At 46.1% G+C, this 24,379-nt stretch overlaps 1 protein-coding gene and 2 non-coding genes across 5 annotated transcripts in view; 2 read left to right on the forward strand and 1 right to left on the reverse strand.

Annotated features, from left to right (window-relative positions):
• SEC24B (SEC24 homolog B, COPII coat complex component) overlaps positions 1-4,299 on the reverse strand; it is a 58,779-nt gene extending 54,480 nt beyond the window's left edge. For 2 of the 3 annotated variants that reach the window (XM_069978518.1, XM_069978516.1), the window contains exon 1: positions 4,131-4,298. In XM_069978518.1, coding sequence (XP_069834619.1) covers positions 4,131-4,167 — 37 coding nt within the window. In that variant the 5' untranslated portion in view covers positions 4,168-4,298. Of the gene's footprint in view, positions 1-4,130 lie in introns of all 3 variants that reach the window. The other variant, XM_069978517.1, reaches the window with a different exon arrangement.
• Positions 4,300-4,571: 272 nt separating this feature from the next.
• On the forward strand, positions 4,572-4,643 carry TRNAA-UGC (transfer RNA alanine (anticodon UGC)). Its single transcript has one exon. It is a non-coding gene; the product is annotated as a tRNA-Ala (tRNA).
• A 309-nt stretch (positions 4,644-4,952) lies between these two features.
• On the forward strand, positions 4,953-5,024 carry TRNAA-UGC (transfer RNA alanine (anticodon UGC)). Its single transcript has one exon. It is a non-coding gene; the product is annotated as a tRNA-Ala (tRNA).
• The last annotated feature ends 19,355 nt before the right edge of the window (positions 5,025-24,379 follow it).

Genomic DNA, 24,379 nt, shown 5'->3' on the forward strand with positions numbered 1-24,379 from the left:
ATTTCTTATCAGGAAATCTGGACCGATTACCGGACCCATAGAACTACATTAGTCACAGAAAGCCCTCAGGATTTTTCCTGAAGGGTGTCCATTCCAGGAAATATGTCAGGATTCCTTAGATTCTAACCTATTTTCGCCCAGAATTAAGGCACGGAGGCCCAAGGAAAACTGGACACTTTGCCTAATGCACATCAGGAAAGCGTGCAGAGTTCTGGACTGGCACCCCCCTGCAGATGTCAGCGGTGCCCAGCCGACCGCCTGACACCCCCAAGCCCCCCTCAGGACCTTAGCTGTGCTGCTCACCCACTGCCCGTCCGACCACCCATTACCCCGACCCCGGCAGCGTTGGATGCCACCCCCTCTGGGACCTCAGCAGAGACACCTGCGGGCCACCCGAAACCCCGACAGTGTCACAGTAGACTACATGCCATCATGGTGTGTGGTAATAGGCAGAACTACATCTCCTAGTATGGCATATGGGGTAGGCTGTAGAACTACATCTCCCAGCATGATGTGTGGTAATATGCAGGACTACATCACATAATAGGAGTCGTAATTCTGCAACAGACGGTGGCACAGTGTACGAGGGGGAGAGGGTGGCACGGTACACGAGGGGTGATGTGGCATACTAGACCCTATTGAAAAAAAACTTTTTTCCTGATCAGGAAATCCTGAAGGCATTTCCTGACAATTTCCTGAAAGTAAAAACAGATTATTGTCAGGAAATCCTGATGCTTTCCTGAAGCCCCCTGAGGCCTCCTTATAGGGTACATTCACATGTACCAACTCCACTATGAGTCAAGGTCCTGGCAGGTCCCTGTCAATACATACTTGCAGTGGTCTGAAAGACGTAATGCAGCCGCCCTCTTAACCTCTTCGGCTGCCGCTCGCCTACCCCGCTGTCTCTTTATACATTACCTCTCTCCTTGCTTCACAGGGTCCCAGCTTCCTGCTCTCCCACCCAGCCAATCAGTGGCTGCGGCTGGGCAACACACTGAATGGCTGGGCGGGAGAGCAGGACGCCGGGACCCCATGAAGCAAGGAGAAAGGTAATGTATAAACAGACAGTGGGGGAGCCGAAGGGGTTAAGGGGTCAGCTGCACTACATACTCACAGCGGTCTTTCAGACCGCTGCAAGTATGTAATAACAGGGGCTTGCCAGTGCGAGAGTTCCGCTGCGAGTCGGTACGTGTGAACGAACCCTTAATAGGATTTCCCGACAGTAAAAACTGACACAGATGAGTGAATGGGGCCTTGAAGAGGACCCAAACATTTCTTAGAGGGGTACTCCAGCAAAAAAAAAAAAAAAAAATCTTTTAAATCAACTGGTGCCAGAAAATGCCAAGGACTTGTAATTTACTTCTATTCAAAAATCTCCAGTCTTCCAGCTGCTGTATGTCCTGCAGGAAGTGGTTTTCTATGGGGATTTGCCACTGCTCTGGGCAGTTCCTGACATGGACAGAGGTGGAAGCAAAGAGCACTGTGTCAGACTAGAAATAATCCAGCACTTCATCTAGGACATACAGCAGCTGATAAGTACTGGAATACTGGAGATTTTTTAATTTCCAGTTGATTTTTTTAGATGGAGTTCTCCTTTAAGATTTCTAGGCATCTTTATTATTGATAAATTTATAAAATGTTGGGGTGTGGGGGTAGAGAGATGTGAATACCCTGCTACATGCACACAGAAATCCTCACTATCCCAGCGGCTACAGGATATGACATGAATGTCTGATAGATGTACATCCCCAAATTAAGAACAAAGGACCCCGACCCTCCAACCTGACTGCAGTTGCCATTGATAGTAAGGTAGTCAATATGGAGGCCATTCTTCATCATTTGTGTGAATCCTAATGGGAGTTGTGTAAGCTTGCAGTGCTCAGCTTTTTACACAATTTCTATAAACCTCTATGGCTGTTACTTAAAGCCAATGTACCACTAGTACATTGTTTTTTTTTTATATGAACAGACCAGCGTGGAGTTGCCAGTAGTGCAGCCTTTTTTTTTGAACCGCCCCCTGGTTCCTGCACATGGCACCAGTCTATTCCAAAGCACCAGCCGGGCACGAAGCACTGGGAGGAGGCCCGCCGGCCCCCATTGCTTCATGACAGCACTGGGAGGAAGCACTAGTAGTACATTTGCTTTAAAGGGAATGTACCATCAGGCCCGGGCTGAAGCACTGGAGGTGGGCCGACCCACCCCCAGTGGGAGGAATCCCTCGCCCCTCTATAACATAGCTCCATTAGAATCAATGGAGCCGTATCGTATGGGTCGGCCCCCCTCCAGTGCATCAGCCCAGGCCTGACGGTACATTCCCTTTAAAGTGACTGTACCACCAGGCCCAGGCTGAAGCACTGGAGGCAGCCGACCCACCCTTAGTGGGAAGAAACTCCAGCCCCTCCATGACGTGACTCCATTAGAATCAATGGAACCCTATCATAGAGGCGCGGGGGTTTCCTCCCACTAAGGGTGGGTCGGCTGCCTCCAGTGCTTCAGCTTGGACCTGGTGGTACAGTCACTTTAAAAAAGCCTGTTTGGGGTGTTAGGGGCCTATTCCACGGGAGTGATAATCGACCGATTATCGGTCGGTGGAACAGGGAGAATGATCAGCCGATGATTGTGTCATCGGCTGATCGTTTATTTAGGGCCAGACCTAAAATCATCGGTCCCCCACGGCGCATTACTACGGTAGAATAGCAGTGCGCGGTGGGCGACGATTTGAGAAGCAGCATATATTACCTGTCAGGACTTCTCCTCCGCTCCGTCTTCCTCCCCGGGTCCCGCGGCACAGAGCGGCCTGTCTGAGCTGTCAGATCGCTCAGCCAATTACAGGCCAGGACCTCAGCGGACCACAGCTCAGACAGGCCGCTCCGGAGCTGCTGATGCTGCACCGCGGGACCCGGGGAGGAAGACGGAGCGGAGGAGAAGTCTTGACAGGTAATGTATGGTGCAAGGGCTGCAAGGACATCGGTAACGATGTCCCTGCAGACCTCGCTCAACGATCATTGGGCCGTGGAATAGGCCCAGTAAACGAGCGACGATCTAGCAGATTGCCGCTCGTCCCTGCTTGGCCCGTGGAATAGGACCCTTAGGGTTCCTGACTACCTCAGGCGGCATTAACAGGAGATCCCCAGGTAGTCCTCATACTAGAGATAGGTGCAGTTACTCTTAAAGGGGTACTCCGGGCTGGGGTCATTTTTATCGTACGGCCGGGGAGGGGGTGGATATAGAAGCTGCTGGTCACTTACCTCCCTGGTTCCAGCGTCGAGTCTCGGATCGTCCCGCCGCCTGGTCTGAGCTGCGGCTATAGACATGACGTCTCAAGGCAGCTCAGCCACTTAGCGGCCGAGGTGGGACTCCGCTCCGACCACTGAATGGCTGAGCTGCCAACGTCACGTCTATAGCCGCAGCTCAGACCAGGAAGCCGGACGAAAGAACGGGGCGATCCAGGACCCGGGGAGGTAAGTGACCGGCGGCTTCTATATCCACCCCTCACCGGCCATACAATAAAAATAACCCCAGCCCGGAGTACTTCTTTAATCTCTATCAGGTGAAGACAAGACAGAAAGGAGACACCGAACCCATCACTCATACAGACTGACAGTAAGGGCAATAGTGCGAACAGAGCCCAAGAAGGAGGCTCTTTTATAATACCAGGGGATAAGCCGCTGCCAGACACCGCCTATGCCAGGGATGGGGAACCGCGGGCCTCCAGCTGTTGCAAAACTACAATTCCCATCATGCCTGGACAGCCAAAGCGAAGCTTTGGCTGTCCAGGCATGATGGGAATTGTAGTTTTGCAAGGTTCCCCACCCCCAGCCTATGGGGTCAGACTAGTGAGGAGCTATGGTCACCCCCAGCACTGGCCATAGTCAGTCATTAGTTACACTCAGGCTATAGGGGGCGCCCATGAGGGCTCAGGCCTCAGTGACGTCACAATGGAGCACAGCTCTGAGGTCACCGTCCCCACAGAATGCTACCACCACGGTGACGTATAGTAAGGCCAGCATGAGGTAAGACGTCGTTCCTGGCAGCGGCCTGATCCTACCGGGCTCGGTCCCGATCTCTGCTGTCAGCAGGAAGCGCCGCGGTGACACCCGGACTCCCCTCACTATACCGCTATCTCTCACCGTTGTGCTGGGCGGCTGGAGGCCCCGGAGCCGACATGACTTCTGCCGTTCGCGCTGACGTTTGCGTCACTAACAGCGACCCCGGGAAGCAGATCCCTCCCGTCACCACCGCAACCGCCGGCTTGTGGGAGGAGCCAGCAGCCACTTCGCGGTGATCAAGGACGTCATGTGATCGATAGGCTGCCCCATGACTTACACAAGAGCTGAGGCCGGTGAGGAGACGCGTGCGCCCTCCAGCGGCCGGAGGGGAGATTGCGGTCGCTTCGTATCTATCGGTGACCTGTGGCTGTCAGCGCCGCCCGTAACCGTGATAACCGGACACCACAACAACGAATATGGAAAAAAAATTGAAGGTCACATAGCGTTAATAGTGTATAATAATGTTTATACTACTACTGTCGTAAGTACGGATAGACTATAGGCGAACGGAAGTACCAGGCAGGGGATGTAGCTCAGTGGTAGAGCGCATGCTTTGCATGTATGAGGCCCCGGGTTCAATCCCCGGCATCTCCACTCCTTTTTTTTTTTTACCACAATATTTAATTGCCTTTTCCCGCTAGATTTATTTATATTGTTTATTCCACGAAATTGCTTCTTACCAGGTGGGAGTATTGTGTAGTAAAGCTGACGGCCCATAGGTCGCCATAGCAACCTGTCACATTCCAGCTGCCAGCACACAGTCACATGTTCGTTGAGCGGCATCTAGTGCTTCTCCACCGGGTTATACCGCCCCCATCAGGCACTTTGGGTACAGAGCGATTGTGTATTACGTATGGAGCTGATAGCGATGAGACAGATACTGAAGCAGCAAGTCACCATGTAGGGGATGTAGCTCAGTGGTAGAGCGCATGCTTTGCATGTATGAGGCCCCGGGTTCAATCCCCGGCATCTCCATAGGACTCTTTTTCTTATTTCTCCCCAATATTTTATTCCTCTGTTTACGCAATTTTATTGTTACTTTATAATTTTGTTTGCGATATTGTATTTTATCGTTATAGTATTGTGATGGTAGTGTGATCCTTTTTATTTACTGTTTTCATAATATCTTTTTTTTATTTCGTATTTAGGGTGGATGATTTATAAGTCAGTGAGACATTGGGGCTCATCTAACAGTAAACGTAGAAGACAGCACTTCTTGTGAAAAAAACTTGATTTTTTTTTATTCACATCAGACGCAACGTTTCGGCTGGTACTTCAGTCACACACACATTGGATTAGGAGCATAATTCGTTCCAGGGCTGTGCTTGTAATCCAAATCCACTCTTAAACCAAAGCAAAGAAATCACTGAAATGCAGACAATTGGTTCCGCACCCCCAAAATAATGATTTTTTCTTCTAATTAACATGTAGAACAGATAAAATAAGCATTTAGAAACAGCTGGATATGTGATATTATAAGTTACTGTACAGTATAGCAATCAGCATGTGGAGTATAATGTATAGTAACTGCATAACCCTGATAACACAGCCGCAGTTTGTAGATACAGGATGGAGCTGCAGATCTCCATAATGCAGTAGCGTAGTACAACAGGCTAGAATAGAGAAGCAGGGCCGCTGTCAGAGGTCTGTGTGGTCACATGACAGCAATGGGGAAGGGGTGTGTTCAGCATGGACCAATCAGGAAGTGAGAATCACAGAGCTGTGCAGGAGGACAGTGACAGAAGCTTTTTATACAGCAGTGTGAATGGCTGAGTGTAAGTGCAGGAACATTATAGTAGCAGTGTGTATAGCTGGGTGTGAGTGCAGGAACATTATAACAGGAATGGAGAGGATGGGAAACACAAGGGCGGACAGAGACTGCAGGGAGCATGAAGGAATGAGCAGGACAGATGTGGGCACATACATGCAGCACTCTCTGTCCGGGGAGAGAGGGGTTACAGCTATGGAGAGATTACCTCCACAGTCCTGTCCCCTGATGTAAGCCCCAGCCTGAAGTAGATCTGCTATGATTTGGAAGGTGAGGGAGACTTCCTGGGTCAGAGTACAGGGCTGTAGATCCCGCTATGCAGACCATGCCCCTCCCCCACTCCCCCTCCCACCCAGTACAGGGGAGTCTTACACCAAAGCAATGCTGTTACACCAAGTCACAATTTTGAAAAACCGTGAGCTCTTAAACCAAAACGCTCTTAAACCGAGGTACCACTGAAGTTTTCATGACATCACAGCGCTGATGTCACAAGTCCTTGATGGTACAACTGTGTGCGTTTATGCTGCATCTTTCTTTATGTTTAAAATGGTGGCGGCCTTGATGCTTTAAGGAACTCTGTCACCAGGTTTATGGTGTCCTAGCTATGGGTAGCGTCAACTAGTGACAGAGAAGCTGCTCCTGTCTGATTCTTCTGTCTCCTCATCTGTAAATCTTTATTTATTACAGCAGGTCAGGTTTATTTCTTCCACTGCTCTTCTGCTGCTAATGTAACAAAAGTACCTGGAGGAAAGCAGTCAAAGGGTTAAGCCTGACTTGCTGTAATAAAAGCCGCAGATAAGGAGACAGGAGCAGCCAAAGAAGAGAGCGAAGTGTGTATTATATGTCCCTGATACTACACAGCACACATGTGAGAGCAGCACATCATAGTTCTCCATCAGCATCAAACCTGACATATTGGGGGAGATTTATCAAACATGGTGTAAAGTGAAACTGTCTCAGTTGCCCCTAGCAACCAATCAGATTCCACCTTTCATTTTCCAAAGAGTCTGAGGAATGAAAGGCGGAATCTGATTGGTTACTAGGGGCAACTGAGCCAGTTTCACTTTACACCATGTTTGATAAATCTTGAAAAATCTTCTCAGAAATCGGGGGGGGGGGGGGGGGGGGGGGGGGGGCCTCATATACGGTGGGTATATGGTCGCCGCATACGGTGGGGGAGCTCACAAATGGGCGCATTCCCCACCATATGCGGTGACCACTATAAAAAAACAACAACAGTCAACTCACCTGTGACTCGTTCCCGGCAGCCGTGCGTCTTCCTTTCCGTTTCCAGCGCATGCGGTGTGACGTATACTGCCGTGAAGCCCCGTCATTCTCCCGGCAGCGGAGCGTCTCCGAGCTTCTCCGATGAGACGCTTGGCTGCCTGGGAGAGCTTCAGGGACAGGCAGTGTACGTCACGCTGCATGCGCCAGAAATGGGACGGGAGACGCATGGCTGCAGGGAATGAGTCACAGGTGAGTTAACTGTTTTTTTTTTCTTCAACTGCAGTTAACCCCTGCCTGACCACAGCAGGGCTCCAGCTAGTACACCCTGCTGTGGTCAGACAAGGGTTAACATTTTTCGGCTTATAAGGCGAACCCCTTACAATCTTCTTGAAAGTCAGGAGTCGTCTTATAGACCCAGTCGCTTATACGCTGGAAAATACAGTACCTGGATTCAGTAGTGTGGTATACTGCGCTATTGTGTCCTGGTAAATTAGTGTATACCAGCAGAAAGCGTCGTTCGCGAAAAATTCGCAGATCACTTTGTGTTAACAGTCTTTCAAAGATTCACCCTATGTGAAAGATGGGCTTAGACGATCTTAAAAACAATTGCAATAACGATTTTTCTTACAAATTTTCTAACGATTTTTCTAACGATTTATTTGTCTAAACGCTGATCGTTATAAAAACCAAATCGTTGCTTCAAAATCGTTAAACAATCGATTGGGCAAATTATCGCTTTGTGTAAATGCAGCATTATGTCTTAGTAAATCCAGCCAGGTAAATGAAGGGTGGGGCTTCATGTAAGACTGATGTACAAGTACGCCCATCTTGATATATGTCCCCCTTAGGTTTGATACAAAGACATGCATTTTCCAAACTAACCACATGATGGCGCAATTGCCCAACACAATATTATGATAGCCACAAAACTGAGATTTTGAGTAGATGCCAGGCACAGGATCTGTTAGCCACAAGTAACAGTGTAGGGGGCCACTCACTGGCCGTTCCCAGATGAGCACATTACACTGGCAGCGAGCTTGTATGTAAAGGTGTAATTCATTTTAAATGAAGGACTGTTTGTTTAAAAAGCGATTACTTGGCCATGCTGTGTGTACCTGTATACCATTAATGCTCAGATAGGGCTCCATGAGCTTAGTGATAGTATGATACCCTGCTGTATATTGTAAAGACCACAATCTCCCCTGTTATCAGAAATCACTGCCATATATACAGGTATATAATCCTCATTGATCCCCATGAAATATCAATGCTGGTGGAGTGGAGGGCTGGTGACTAGAGATGAGTGAACCTCCAGCATGCTCGAGTCTATCCGAACCCGAACGTTCGTCATTTGATTGGCTGGGGGCTGCTAAAGTTGGATAAAGCTCTAAGGTTGTCTGGAAAACATGGATACAGCCAATGTTCTGCAGCCCCCGCTAATCAAATGCCGAAAGTTCGGGTTCGGATGGACTCCAGCATGCTCGCGGTTCGCTCATCTCTACTGGTGACCAGACATCACAATGTCCTCATTGTTACTGAATGCTATTATAGTATTCTCCATAGCCAAGTGTAAGGGTAGGTTCACACTACGGACCCCGATCGGAGAACTGGAGCCGAATGCTGCTTGTTTATCTGTAGGGCGACAGAGAGGCAACAGAGTGACACTGCAGCACTGACCATATACACTACTCAAAAAAAGTTAGGGATACTTGGCCTTCAGGTGAAATTTTTGGAAAATTTAAAACATTCACACTCCAGTGACATTATATAGTAGGAGTAGGGTAGAATAAGGCATTTAGGTAGAAGCAGCAATGGGGATTTCCTCATCTCAAAAAATTCAAACTGAACAGCGCTAAAACTGAAACATTGAACAGCACTAAGGCCCACTGGTCCCTCATCCAATGTAGAAGAAAGTGAAGCACCGGAGAGCAGAAGAGATAGGACCTTTTCTTCTCTACGGATAACCCCTTTAATTCAATAATCTGGAAGCTCTTCACTAACTCATTGATTGTCCTCTGACCACAGGATACAGAAGTAGTATGCCTGCCCTTTCTTCCGGGTGCCTGGCTTAAGGCCCTATTCCACCGATAGGCCATATTGAGCTGATATCGGCCGAATCGTCCCGTGGAATAGAAGGCAACGATCAGCCGACATAGTTCATGTCGGCTGATCGTTGCAGTTGTTGCATGTTGAAAAACAAGCGGTTGGGATAGCAGCGATCTGCTGCCGTTGCTTCGTGGAATAGGAGGCAGCAGCCCGCGGTAGATATAATTAATGAATATACTTGTCCAATATTCTTGAAAGGACCAATACTTTTTTATTCTAATTTTGCTGAAGATACATTAAATTTCAAGTTATTACTGTAAAATGATACTTAATTTACTGCTTTGATGTTAGTAATCAGTCTGCAAGATTTATCTTTGACTTCCTTATATTTCACCTGGGTAATCCTTAAAGTGTAACTGTCATGTAAAAATTTTTTTTGCAGAAATCAAAAGTAAAAGCGATTTTAAGGAACGTTGTAATGGGTTTTATTAGGCAAAAAGCTTATTTCTGTATTCAAAAAACTGTTTTCCAGCCTCTCCCCTCACTTCTTATCTGTGCATTATCAGGCTATGCTGTCTACATTACAGAGAAGCAAAGTGAAGTCGGGTTTGCTGAGTCCATTTTAACCTATGGAGGGGGAAGGGGCTGCGGGGGATGAGTGAGCAGGAAGAGGAGAGAAACAGCCCTGCTGTTTGGAGGCTGTCTGGGCACATAAAGTGTTGGATTCACAGGTCAGAAAGGTCACTGCTAGTCTGGGAACATGATGAGAGAAGATTGCAGGATAATGTGTTTTGCAGGCCTGCTTTTTCTCCTCTCCATGCTTACTCATCCCCCTCTGCCCTCTCCTCTCCATAGAGCATAATGGACACAGAAATCCTGCTTCTTGTGAAGTGTGTGTGGAGGGGAGAGGCTGCAAAACAGCTTTGGGAACTTTTGGGGCCTCTCATTCCCTGAAGCTCTCCCGGCAGCCGAGTGTCTCCGAGCCTCTCCGATGAGACCCTCGGCTGCCCGGAAGAGGTTCGGCTATCGCCGGCGCAGGTAGTGTACGTCACACTGCCTGCGCCGGGAACGGTACGGGAGGTGCGCGGAGGCAGGGAACCTAGGTGAGTTAAATGTTTTTTTGTTTTTTTTTTATATTTAACTGCAGTTAACCCCTGCCTGACCTCAGCAGGGCTGCGGTCAGGCAGGGGTTAACATTTTCCGGCGTGTAAGGCGAACCCCTGACAATCTGCCTAAAAGTCAGGGGTCGTCTTATACGCCCAGTCGGCTTATACGCCGTAAAATACGGTACTAAAATCGTTGCCATTGTTTGTCATACCCTATTCCTCTTTCCATGTGTCTGTTCCTGTAACCCTCCAAAAGTTTTGAAAAGTTTAATAAATGCACTATTAAAAAAAAAGATTAAACTATTCAAATGAATTCTAGCTAACAAAGCCTATTATAGCATAAAATATCTTAATTTGGAAGAAGATCCCTCAGTGGTAACAGAGCGAGGCTTAATGAGGCAGGAAACGAATCTGACAGCTATTCAAATACAATCGAGAGTTTTATCGCTCAGTCAAAAGGGAAGAAATTACACGAATTGGGGAATAAGCTCGGGAGAATTTTTGGCTAATTTAAAAAGGCCAAGGTTCAGAACAAACCATATCGTATCCTCTCGATTAAAGATCATTTGGGGAATTTTAAATCAATGACGGAGGAGGTTTTAGAAATCCTCATTAGGTATTATGTCTGTATTGTAATAAAGGGAGAGATGAGTAGAATTTTAAAAAAATTTAGGTAAATTTAGTCCTCTAAAGATTACAGTAATAGAGGTGAATGAAATTTTTTTATTTTATTCAAGTGTCTCAATGGTTTTAGATCTGCTATGCTACCAAGTGTTTGTCTTAGAGCCCTTTTACACAGAAAGATTATCTGACAGATTATCTGCCAAAGATTTGAAGCCAAAGCCAGGACTGGATTTGAAAAAAGGAGAAATCCCAGGCTTTCATGTATGACCTGATCTCTGTTTATAGTCTGTTCCTGGTTTTGGCTTCAAATCTTTGGCAGATAATCTGTCAGATAATCTTTCTGTGTAAAAGGGCCCTTAGACTGAACTCAACAGCCGAGTTAGAACAGATGGATCAGAGCAGTACACCAAGGTTAAGACCCTATTCCACGGAACGATTATCGTTCATAAACTCGCTCCAACGACCGCTCGTTAACGATTTATGTTAACGATTGTTTTTCAGCATGTCGACAAAAAGTCGTTGGTCTTTGAAAGATAATTCGCTAATCGGTTCGTAAAATTAGAAATCTTTCAGTCGTTCATAAAGAGGTTTAAAAAAGTAGGTGTGTCGTATGGTCATGACCACCCGGGCGAACGTTTTAAACGACCATGTAAGACCGCAAAATAATCGTTACACTACATATATCGTTCACGTTAGGTGTTATCGTTTGCTATAAAAAATCGTTTAGTGATCGTTAACGAGCGGTCGTTGGAGCGAGTTTATGAACGATAATCGTTCCGTGGAATAGGGCTATTAGTTAGAAGGAACCGACAGTATACAGGCATTGGTCAGATACAGGATAACAGATTAGGAGCACACCTTCACTACGGAAAAGCTCACCATTGATGAGGCGTAGGAGTAATATCAGGCAGGGATTAGGAGTATGTTCAGAAAGAGCAGCCCTTTGGCCCAGCCCAAGAACAACGGCCTTGGTGGAGGAAGCAGGAAGTGGATGGGAGGAGAATGCTTGGACCTGGCAGCAGTGAGTCCCAGGACAGACTGTACACTGGTGGGTGCCAACAACAAGAGTAAGGGCCCTATTACGCAAAACGATAATCGGCCAAATACGGCCAATTATCGCTCCGTGTAATAGAGAGAAAGATCAGCCAATGAAACGATCATCAGCTGATTGTTTCTTTAGGTCCAGACCTAAAATCAACGGCCGTTGGGTGCGCATTGTTACGTGTAATAGCAATGCGCAGCTGACGGCTGATTGTTCTATTATAAAATAATAAAAATGTACTTACTTTACCACATTCCAGGCTGTCCTTGGGCCTTCCCTGGTCTGTGCAGCTCTGCCTTCTGTTCCTGTCTGGTCTCTGCACTGACAGGCCACTTAGCCAATCACTGGCCGCGGTCCTGTCTCAGCCAGTGATTGGCTGAGCGGCCTGTCAGTGCAGAGACCAGGCGGGAACTGAAGACAGAGCTGCAGAGACCAGGAAAGGCCCGAGGACAGCCTGGAATGTGGTAAGGTAAGAAAATACTTTATTATTTTACACTAAAGGCAAGGGCTGCACAGACATCGCTAACAAAGTCCGTGCAGCCCTTGCTGCCTGATAGTCTGCCTGTGTAATTGCTAAGTAAACAAGCACCAATCTAGCAGATTAGTACTCATTTAGGGTCCTATTACACTGAGTGATTTTTAAAGACTAACGATAAATGATCGCAAACGAGATTGTTTATCGTTAAACTGAAATCGTTCACCCTATTACACAGAACGATGGTCGTTAGTTACGATCGTTACTACGATCGTTATTGCGATCGTTACCATGATCGTTTATTTTTTCTGATCCCAATCTGCAATTACACTGAACGATTAGTGGAAAAATGCAAAACTTGAGCAAACGAATGTGGAATTACAGCGAGCGATTAGCGAACGGTTAACGATAATTTTAGGTTTAGATCTAGATCAACGACATACAAACGATTTTTCGATCGTTGCCAGCAGTTACACAGAACGATTGTCGTTTGTCCCGGTATACAGCAGCTGATAAGTATGGGAAGACTTGTGATTTTTAAATAAAAGTAAATTACAAATCTATATAACTGTCTAAAACCAGTTGATTTGAAAGAAAACGATTTTTGCCCTTTAAAAAGAACTGATCATTTTGCATCGGTTTGAGCTTATTTATTCATTTAATATAAACGGATCCATTCCCGAATGAGACAAATGCAGGTGTGAACCTAGCGAAAAACTCACTTTGACCTTTTACATGCATTAGGACTAGGAACATAGGGGGAGATTTATCAAACATGGTGTAAAGTGAAACTGGCTCAGTTGCCCCTAGCAACCAATCAGATTCCACCTTTCATTCCTCACAGACTCTTTGGAAAATGAAAGGTGGAATCTGATTGGTTGCTAGGGGCAACTGAGTCAGTCTCACTCTACACCATGTTTAGCTTTGGCTGTCCAGGCATGATGGGAAATGTAGTTTTGCAACAGCTGGAGGGCTGGAGGTTCCCTATCCCTGCATTAAAGGGGTATTCCCATCCCAGCTAATATAGTCATACTTGTAGGTCTCGTCAAGGTAAATATTTCTGCAAATTTTGCCCATTCATTTAGCAAATTTGCCATCTGGAGATCTTCATATTTTTCTTTCCTATAAAATATCAGCTAAGACGAGTGTGTGACTTAGTGCAGACTGTTGTGCTGATCACAGGAAGCCTACTTACCCATAAATAATGATAATCCTCCTGTTTCCTGTACTGTTATTAATATCCTTTTGTATGTCTTAGGTAAACTAACTGTTTAACCAGGAACTTGCCAAAATACACCACATTCTTTATATTCCATAGAGCATAATAGACCGTGCCCTAAATTTACAAACCCCATGTATCTGGCCATAGGCATGCAGAACATATACAGAACAACAATTATGATATCAGAACGTGACCGCTACTGCTACATTTTAGTAACATTAAAGGGGTAGTTCACAAAAAAGAAGCTTTCGAATCAACTGGCTTTAGAAAGTGGCAGCGATTAGTAATTTACTTCTATTAAAAAAAAAAATCTTAAGTCTTCCAGGACTTATCAGCTGCTGTATGTCCTGCAGGAAGTGGTGTATTCTTTGCAATCTGACACAGTGCTCTCTGCTGCCACCTCTGTCCATGTCAGGAACTGTCAAGAGCAGTAGCAAATCCCCATAGAAAACCTCTCCTGCACTGCAGACTGGAGAGAATACTCCATTTCCTGCAGGACACACAGCAGCTGATAAGTACTAGAGGACTGGATATTTTTTAATAGAAGTACATTACAAATCTGACAGTTTCTGGCACCAGTTGATTTAAAAGAGAAAAAAAATTGATGAACAACCCCTTTAACCTTATGTTAGGAGAGGCATATTTTAACATTCCCATTGCAGTAGCACATTTCCCAACTGTGTGTGATGCATGTAAAATAATACACTGAACTTGTCAATTGATACGGCACTTCTGCTAAAAGGGGTACTCCAGCGAAAATCTTTTTCTTTTAAATCAACTGGTTTCAGAAAGTTATCTAGATTTGTAATTTACTTCTATTTAAATCATCTCCTGCCTTCCAGTACTTATCAGCTGCTGTATGTCCTGCAGGGAGTGGTGTTTTCTTTTCGGTTTGACACAGTGCTCTCTGCTGCCACCTCTGTCCAGAGCTGGAGAAATTTTCTATGGGGATTTTCTGCTGCTCTGGACAGTTCCTTTCTCAGACAGAGGTGGCAGCAGAGAGCCCTGTGTCAGACTGAAAAGAATACACCACTTCCTACAGGACATACAGCAGCTGATAAGTACTGGAAGACTTGAGATTTTTAAATAGAAGTAAATTACAAATCTATTTAACTTTCTAAAACCAATTGATATGAAAAAAATATATATATTTTTGCCGGAGTACCCCTTTAACTATTTGGCCCATGGTTGCTGTTAGAGCAGGGGATGTTCCATCTACAATCGGAGGACAGAAATAGGAAATAAAACTAATTTCAAGTAACTGTGAGGGGCGCTCAATCCAGTAGCTTCAGTAGGTCAGCAATCATTCACCCATTAAATCGGAGCATTGCTTCATGGGAAAGACAGGAGTCTGTTCTGGAAAATTTTTGCCGATGGCTTGGCTCCAAGTCTGCTTGGCCGGATGACACCAGCTGAACTGTTGTGTTAATGACTGGAGATCTCGGTGGTGTCAGTTCCTTCTTTCAATGGATAATATCAGTTTTATGACCTCGCTGTTGATTTACTTTCTTAGCACATCCAGTAACTACAGGAACATCTAAAGTATATTTACATGGTTCACACTTTAAAAAAAAAAAAAAATAAATAAATAAATTTTTTTTTTTTTTGCATTCATTTCTGCACTGGCCCGCTAAGTGTTTACTTTAGGTGAAATCCAGATGGTCAGACGCTCAGTGCTATTTGAGTGAGCTTGTGTGGAGGATAGAATACAGTAAGCTAACGTCTACTATACATATGTTTTAGATCATGTACAAACAAGCTTCAGGACAAGGTGCATATTAGGTGTAAGAGGACACTTACGTTAAAACGTTCTAGTAGACTCCCACCCAGGCTTGTATTCCGCCATTGTGTGACTGTGCAGCTGGCTTTGTTACTAGTCCTTGTTTATGATTTCCTCCATCCATCTCCAGTAGTGCTCACCCATATGACGATATCCAGAAGACGAAAATCTGCTACACCTGTAGGTGACTGTTATGGTACCACATCAAATTTGAAGGGTTTCTCCATCTAAAAAAATCGACTGGTAGCGATGAGTCCATCCAAACCCGAATGTTCAGCATTTGATTAGCGGGGGCTGCTGAACTTGGATAAAGCCCTCAGGTTGTCTGGAAAACATGGATACAGCCAATGACTATATCCATGATTTCCACATAGCCTTAGGGCTTTATCCAACTTCAGCAGCCACCGCTAATCAAATGCCGAAAGTTTGGGTTCGGATGGACTCCAGCATGCTCCAGGTTCGCTCATCTCTAATAGAAACCAATCAGATTGTGTCATTAATTTTTTTTTAAATCTGTTTTTTATTGACAACAAGGTTTAACCCCTTCAGGACCGTGCGGATTTTCGTTTTCGTGCTTTCGTTTTTTCCTCTTTGGCCTCCTCCTCACGACACTAATTGTACGTTGCAATGACAGACTTACTTTTTTCATAAAATGTGCTGGAAAACCAGAAAAAAAATTATTTGCGCAGTGAAATTAAAAATAAAATGCAATTTTTTTTATTGGGGGGGGGGGGGGGTTGTGTTTACAGCATTGGCCCTATGATAAAACTGACATGTTATCTATGTTCCTCAAGTCAGTACGATTACAACGATATGTAACTTGTGTTATTTGATGGCTTTTAAAAAATTAAGACGTTTTAAAAAATCTAAATGCTCCTTAAAATCGCTCCATTTCCAGGCTTATAACGCTTTTATCCTTTGGTCTATGGGGCTGTGTGAGGTGTAATTTTTTGCGCCATGATCTGTACTTTCTATCGGTACCTTGATTGCATATATGTGACTTTTTGATTTTTTTTTACAATTTTTCTGGATTTGATGCGACCAAAAATGCGCACTTTGGCGGGTTTTTGCACTTACACTGTTTACCGTATGAGACCAGGAATGTGATAATGTAATAGTTCAGCGCTTATGCACGCGGCAATACCAAAAATGTTTATTTATTCATTTTTATTTATAAAATGGGAAAAGGGGGGATTTAAATTTTTATTAGGGGAGGGGTTTTTTTATTAATGAAAAAACTTTTTTTTTTTTTTTTTTTTTTTAACATAGTAATTAGAAGTCTCCTGGAGGACTTCTATATACACAGCATTGATCTCAATGGACGATCAATGCTGTGTATATATGCTGTGTATATAATAGAGCACTGATCCGTTAGATCGGTGCTCTGTTGGTCTGGTCTACTGCAGACCAGATCAGCAGAATATCGAGCCAGGATCAGCGTCATTCCAAAACTGAGGCCCGGCCGGGTAAGGTAAACGGATTGCCCCTCTGCTATCGCATCTCGGGGGGCGATCCCCCCACTACACCACCAATGATGAGGACAAATAGCCATAGCAGCCCCCTCTGACCTCATCTATCCGACCAAGGACATACAGTTACATCCTCGGTTGTGAAGGGGTTAATAAATCTCCTCCTAAGTACTTAAAGGGGAACTCTGCCGGAAAAAAAAATTCTTTCAAATCAACTGGTGTCAGAAAGTTATACAGATTTGTGATTTATTTCTGTTAAAGGGAACCAATCACCCAGAAAATCAATGTAAAGACAAGGATATGTGCTGATAGATCACCCAGCACACTTCCCAAATATGCCCCTGTAACCTCTGTGCCCCCCTCAATTAGACAGTAATCTTACTTTGTTCAGGTCACGCGCTGTATGTAAATTTTTGCTAACTAGTCCTGGTGGGCGTATGTAGTCCTGGTGGGCGTATGTAGTCACGGTCTGGGGGCGTATCTAGTCACGGTCCGGGGGCGTATGTAGTCACGGTCTGGGGCTGTAATCACGCCCAGAGGGGCGTGATTCGGAGGCTTGCGGTCCAGTGACGTCATCCGGCGGCTTGCGTTCCGCGTCGCGGCCGCGCTGACGTGTTTGGGAACCCGCGCATGCGCAGTACGTCAGCGTCGTCTCCCGCCGTACTGCGCATGCGCGGGTTCCCGAACACGTCAGCGCGGCCGCGACGCGGAACGCAAGCCGCCGGATGACGTCACTGGACCGCAAGCCTCCGAATCACGCCCCTCTGGGCGTGATTACAGCCCCGGACCGTGACTAGATACGCCCCCGGACCGTGACTAGATACGCCCCCGGACCGTGACTACATACGCCCACCAGGACTACATACGCCCACCAGGACTACTTAGCAAAAATTTACATACAGCGCGTGACCTGAACAAAGTAAGATTACTGTCTAATTGAGGGGGGCACAGAGGTTACAGGGGCATATTTGGGAAGTGTGCTGGGTGATCTATCAGCACATATCCTTGTCTTTACATTGATTTTCTGGGTGATTGGTTCCCTTTAAAAAAATCTCAAGTCTTCCAGTACTTATCAGCTGCTGCTTTGGCATATAACAAAAAAAATTTAACTTTTTTAACACTTTTTAAAGCGACTCTGTACCCACAATCTGTCCCCCCCAGACCACTTGTACCTTCAGATAGCTGCTTTTAATCCAAGATCTGTCCTGGGGTCCATTCGGCAGGGGATGCAGTTATTGTCATAAAAACAATTTTTAATCCGGCAGCGATGTGTCTAACGGCCGGGGCTTACATTTGTATATGCATTAGGCTGGCTCCACCTCTATGTCCTTCCTCCCCACCCTCCTCATCATTAGGAATGATCCAGGAACATTTACTGCTGTTTGAGCTTTGCACAGGTGTATTAACAATACAGCCCATGTTCATTATTCACACAGGTGGGGAATAGGAAGCAATCTGCCTGGAGCATTCCTAATGATGAGGAGGGTGAGGAGGAAGGATAGAGAGGTTGTGCCAGCCTAATGCATATACAAATGTAAGCCCCGGCCGTTAGACACAGCGCTGCCGGATTAAAAGTTGTTTTTAGGACAATAACTGCATCCCCTGCCGAATGGACTCCAGGACAGATCTTGGATTAAAAGCAGCTATCTGAAGGTACAAGTGGTTTGGGGGGGGGGTCAGATTGTGGGTACAGAGGCGCTTTAAGTGCCCATGGGGACTATTACATGCAATCATTAGATTGAATATACCTTTCCATGCTATGCCATAGCATAGCATTGTTCAGTATTATCTTCACTCTTCTCATAGAGCCTACCTGAGAAGACTGCCAATTGGACAGAACGGAGGTAAGTATTCTTCCTCCTGCAGTCAAGGAAGGGGATTGGGACTCCTGCAGTGTGATTGCTCAGTTGGTGTCCCCACAGTTTGATTGTCCCGATCAGTAAGTGATAGAAGCTGCGCTGGTCACTTACACCTAAACGCTGCGATCACCACATTTAAGAGGTTATGATGAGGGCCTGACTGCTGATCCTCACCGCTGAGCTCGCTTCATAGCTACACAGCAGATAACGGTGTATGGGTACAGCATGCTTCGTCTGGTTACAGGTGCCCATGTCCTACCCGTATGACAAGGGATTAAAGGGAGTGTGTCATCAGGAAATGACTTATTGTTTAAATAATGTTTTTATGTTAAACATATTTTTTAAGAACTTTTAGTGACTTTTTTTCTAATTTTCCATTTTTCTAACAGTATTATAAAATAATCCTGAGATCTTGCAATCTTTTATTCTCACCACTGGGGCTAAAACTAAGCTGAGACTTTCAGGTCTGTCTGCGGTGATAAGAGGAGTCTGCTGTAAAATGATCTGTACAGCATTACATTAACCTCAGTAGCTAGAGGAGACAATAGCAGCTTCTTATCGAATTACCTCTTCATAGGTGACAGAGCATGCCTAATGATCTTTTACCTTTACCTTAAGGAGACAGACTCGGTCTATTGTTGTCTATGTCCACGAGCCTTGCTGTAAAGCACGTCACTAAATGCTGTTAAGAAAAGCCCAGGCAATATGGCAGCACCCATAACAAAGTACAAAAAGTGAAAAAAAAAAAAATTAAGTTAGAAAACAGAAACAGATTAGAATAAAAGAACCGGTTTTAGTATCCGACTCTAATCAATAAAAGAAAATTTAGGTGACACATTCCCTTTAAAAAAAACGGCTGTCATCCTGCGATGTATAAAGTTGTTCAGATTTCTGCAAGTGGGCAACAAATAAAAATATTTTACTATCTCCATACTCTTTTTCTTTGCTATATTTCTCTACCATATCCCTGCCCTAACTTAGTAGAAAGCATGAGGCTACAGGATCTAATTCTATTAGCATGAGTTTTTATTACATGGGATATCAATGAGATCTGGCATGTGGTCGCCTGTATTTGTTTTGCTTTTCGTTTCTTAATTCACTTTCTATTCTAAATCTCATACACGAAATAACAATAAAACAATAGATAGGAAATTCAGCCCTGGAGATACCAATTCAAGTATGAATAATTTCAATGTAACAAGTTTGTACTGGATAAAAAATATTGAATGTGTTTTTCCCCATATTCCCCATTATTTTTGAAAGTTGAATTGCTATCAAGCCCTAAGAGCGTACCTGTCACAGCGAAACCTCCGCGTGAAGAAGCAGCTGACGCTGAAATGTTCAGGAGGCTTTTGTTTAACTTTTTTACCACCATTCTGTATATTCTGCATATTATAATGTTTGTAATGATACACAATTTATATAGTTTATCTCATGTTTTACCACTTAAAAAAAAAATAAAAAATTCTAAGAAAAAAAAAAAAAAAGGTTTGCAACTCCATGTTCTGACCTTCATAACAATATAGTGGTGTTAAGTCACAGTAAGATGAAGTTATCCAATATAGTAGGGTGAAGTTATTGCCATGGTTTGGCATTGGCCGCTAATTGCGCATTGCTGCATGTAATAGCAATGAGTGGCTGACGGCTAATGACAGTGTAAAGAAAATATATCCATTACCTTTCTATGCTCCCCGCTGTCTTCTTGGCCTCTCCCCGCTCACCAGTGTCTTGCTGGCTTCTGCCCGCTCCCCGGTGTCTTCTTGGCCTCTCCCCGCTCACCAGTGTCTTGCTGGCTTCTGCCCGCTCCCCGGTGTCTTCTTGGCCTCTCCCCGCTCACCAGTGTCTTGCTGGCTTCTGCCCACTCCCCGGTGTCTTCTTGGCCTCTCCCCGCTCACCAGTGTCTTGGTGGCTTCTGGCCGCTCCCCGGTGTCTTCTTGGCCTCTCCCCGCTCACCAGTGTCTTGCTGGCTTCTGCCCGCTCCCCGGTGTCTTCTTGGCCTCTCCCCACTCACCAGTGTCTTGGTGGCTTCTGCCCGCTCCCCGGTGTCTTCTTGGCCTCTCCCCGCTCACCAGTGTCTTGGTGGCTTCTGCCCGCTCCCCGGTGTCTTCTTGGCCTCTCCCCGCTCACCGGTGTCTTGCTGGCTTCTGCCCGCTCCCCGGTGTCTTCTTGGCCTCTCCCCACTCACCAGTGTCTTGGTGGCTTCTGCCCGCTCCCCGGTGTCTTCCTGGCCTCTCCCCGCTCACCAGTGTCTTGCTGGCTTCTGCCCGCTCCCCGGTGTCTTCTTGGCCTCTCCCCGCTCACCAGTGTCTTGGTGGCTTCTGCCCGCTCCCCGGTGTCTTCTTGGCCTCTCCCCGCTCACCAGTGTCTTGCTGGCTTCTGCCCGCTCCCCGGTGTCTTCCTGGCTTCTTCCACTGCCCGCAGCCACTGTGTGATCTGCAGAGCCGGTCTCGAAAATGATAGCCTGCTCAGTGATTGGCTGAGCGGTCAGTCTTTTCAGAGACTGGCTCTGCAGTTCACACAGTGGCTGCGGGCAGTGGAAGAAGCCAGGAAGACACCGGGGAGCGGGCAGAAGCACCGTGAAGTGTGGAAAGGTATGTCAGCTGATTCTTGTCATTCGACATGTTGAAAAAAACATCAAGGATAATGACGATCTGCTGGTTGTCGCCAGGGAACAAGGGGGAAGCGAGCTCTCGCTTGCTTCTCCTGATCGGCCTGTGTAATAGGGTAGTGTGACTATAGACACAACCCAGCTTATTAACAATGAAATGATGTTACCTTGGGAGCAGTAACCTGAAATTGACCTGATTCAACTGCAGATTTTTTCAGTCTCTTTGCATCTTTAATAACCAACAGTGGTCAAGAGGAAACCTAAGTCCACAGGACTGAAAAAACTACCGAAATTCTTTCAATCCCCTGGCGGCCAACAGGAAGAACATTACCTAACCACACTTGAACACATTTCCCCACATCATTCCCCAAGTAACACTTTCCTTAGTATGGAGGAAAGTAGAGACCACAATATGCAGGGTACCTCCCTCTCACCACCTGCGTCTCCATACACCATACTCCTTCCACATGTACCTCTGATCTACCAGAACTTCCTTCTCCTTTTACTATCAAAGTCATAAAAAGCAGGCTAAACTCTCTGCAGCATAATCTAAGAAATGCTGCCTTAGCTAGAAATCATAATGCCCCATAGCGAAATGAGAAGGTCCCTCTACACCCTCTACAGTCATGCAGAAATAGTTGGAGAAGCGCTGCTGTAGAGAATGGTCATCCATAATGGTCATCCCTTGATAGATGATGTCAGGGGAAAGAAGGTTGAACGTGCATACCCTGTTTCCCCGAAAATAAGACCTAGTAAAGGTTTTGCTGAATTGCTAAATATAAGGCCTCCCCCGAAAGTAAGACCTAGCAAAAAAATAAATAAAAAATTTGGGGAAGCATGTCCACCGAATAGAACACCAAGGCATGCAGCTGTGATTCTTTTAAGCCCGCTGCCATTGTCCCCTACATTCACTGTCTGTTGCAGAGCAGCTGCATGCAGGACATGAAGACCATTACCTGTCGCTAACCTGGATGTTCCCTTCCATAGTCGTCACTTGTAAATGTGCAGGTAAGGCATCAAGAAGCCCATCGCCTGCTGCCATCCCCATTGTCTCCTCCCACCAGATGTAGAGCTGTACAAGTTATCCCGTCGCCTGCTGCCATAACGTGTGCTGTCCCTGCTGTGCTGTAAGGGCTCGTTCCCACTGAGCAAAAGCAGCTGAATTTCTGCGCTGAATCAGCGCTGAAATTTCAGCCGTTAAAATAGGTGCAGAGCTAATTTCCATTGTGTTGAATGGAAATTCTGCTCTGCAGTTCACACAGTGGAATTTCCGCACTGAACTAATCCGCTTTCCGCCAGAAGAATGAACATGTTCATTCTTCCGCTAGCGGAAGCCTATACAAATCAATGGGGCTCTGATTTTCTGTTTCAGCGCGGAATACGCGCGGAATACAAGCGGAAATTACTCGCTGAATCAGCGCGGAAATGGGGAAAAGGGGGGGGGGAGGAGGATTCTAGTATATATTCTGGTATAGTCTAGTTTACTCACCAAATACTCGCTGAATTTCAGCGCTGAATGCATGCGGATTCAGCGCGGATTCCTCGAGTATTCCGCGCTGAATTTGTCAAGAGCTGATTACGAGCTGAACACTTTCCTAGCAGAATACGCAGGGATTCTGCTTACATTCTGCTTATATTCTGCTCGGAATTCAGCGTCCGTTGATTTCAGGCGGAAATATTTCCTTGCGTAATCCGCCCCTTTTGCTCTGTGTGAACGTAGCCTAAGTGTGTGCTGTGGTGAGCTCCCCCTGGTGGCTAAAAACCACCATACAGTATGCTCTGTCCCTGCTGAGCTGTACGAGTGTGCTGTAGTGAGCTCCCCCTGGTGGCCGGAAGCCATCATGCAGTACGCTCCCTCCCTTCTGAGCTGTACGAGTGTGCTGTGGTGAGCTCCCCCTGGTGGCCGGAAGCCACCATACAGTACGCTCCGTCCCTGCTGAGCTGTACGAGTGCGCTGTGGTGAGCTCCCCCTGGTGGCCGGAAGCCACCATACAGTACGCTCCGTCCCTGCTGAGCTGTACGAGTGTGCTGTGGTGAGCTCCCCCTGGTGGCCGGAAGCCACCATACAGTACGCTCCGTCCCTGCTGAGCTGTACGAGTGCGCTGTGGTGAGCTCCCCCTGGTGGCCGGAAGCCACCATACAGTACGCTCCGTCCCTGCTGAGCTGTACGAGTGTGCTGTGGTGAGCTCCCCCTGGTGGCCGGAAGCCACCATACAGTATGCTCCGTCCCTGCTGAGCTGTACGAGTGTGCTGTGGTGAGCTCCCCCTGGTGGCCGGAAGCCATCATACAGTATGCTCCATCCCTGCTGTGCTGTACGAGTGTGCTGTGGTGAGCTCCCCCTGGTGGCCGGAAGCCATCATACAGTATGCTCCATCCCTGCTGAGCTGTACGAGTGTGCTGTGGTGAGCTCCCCCTGGTGGCCGGAAGCCATCATACAGTATGCTCCATCCCTGCTGTGCTGTATGAGTGTGCTGTGGTGAGCTCCCCCTGGTGGCCGGAAGCCATCATACAGTATGCTCCATCCCTGCTGTGCTGTACGAGTGTGCTGTGGTGAGCTCCCCCTGGTGGCCGGAAGCCGCCATACAGTATGCTCTATCCCTGCTGTGCATGTGACATGAATTTTTCTTCATAGCAAAATAAGACATCCCCTGAAAATAAGGCCTAGTGCATCTTTGGGGGCAAAAATTAATATAAGACACTCATTTTTTGGGGTAAACACAGTATTTAGGGGAGGATTCAGCAGGGACAGCTGTCAGACAAATAAGCAGTCAACTGATAGTTATTGAAGTTATATGAGCAACTTTATTCTATCAAAGCTGAAGACCATGGATTACAGACTATGAAAACATAGAGATGATAGAAGAAGTTAATAATAGTAAAAGATAAAAGCAAGGACTTCACACTTTTGCTCAGTACAACAAAAAGTATATATTACCATTATTAATGTACATTCTACTTGGAAATGAACAAACTGTTCCGAATACTTGTATGCTATCATTATAAACCAAAGAACTAGTTACACACAATGTACACTTTATTTTAGAGGGCAAATTGTCATATTTTATAATATTGAAGAGGACATAGAATCACAATGAGGTCAGAA

Source organism: Dendropsophus ebraccatus, chromosome 7 (assembly GCF_027789765.1).
Source record: "Dendropsophus ebraccatus isolate aDenEbr1 chromosome 7, aDenEbr1.pat, whole genome shotgun sequence".
NCBI lineage: Eukaryota > Metazoa > Chordata > Amphibia > Anura > Hylidae > Dendropsophus > Dendropsophus ebraccatus.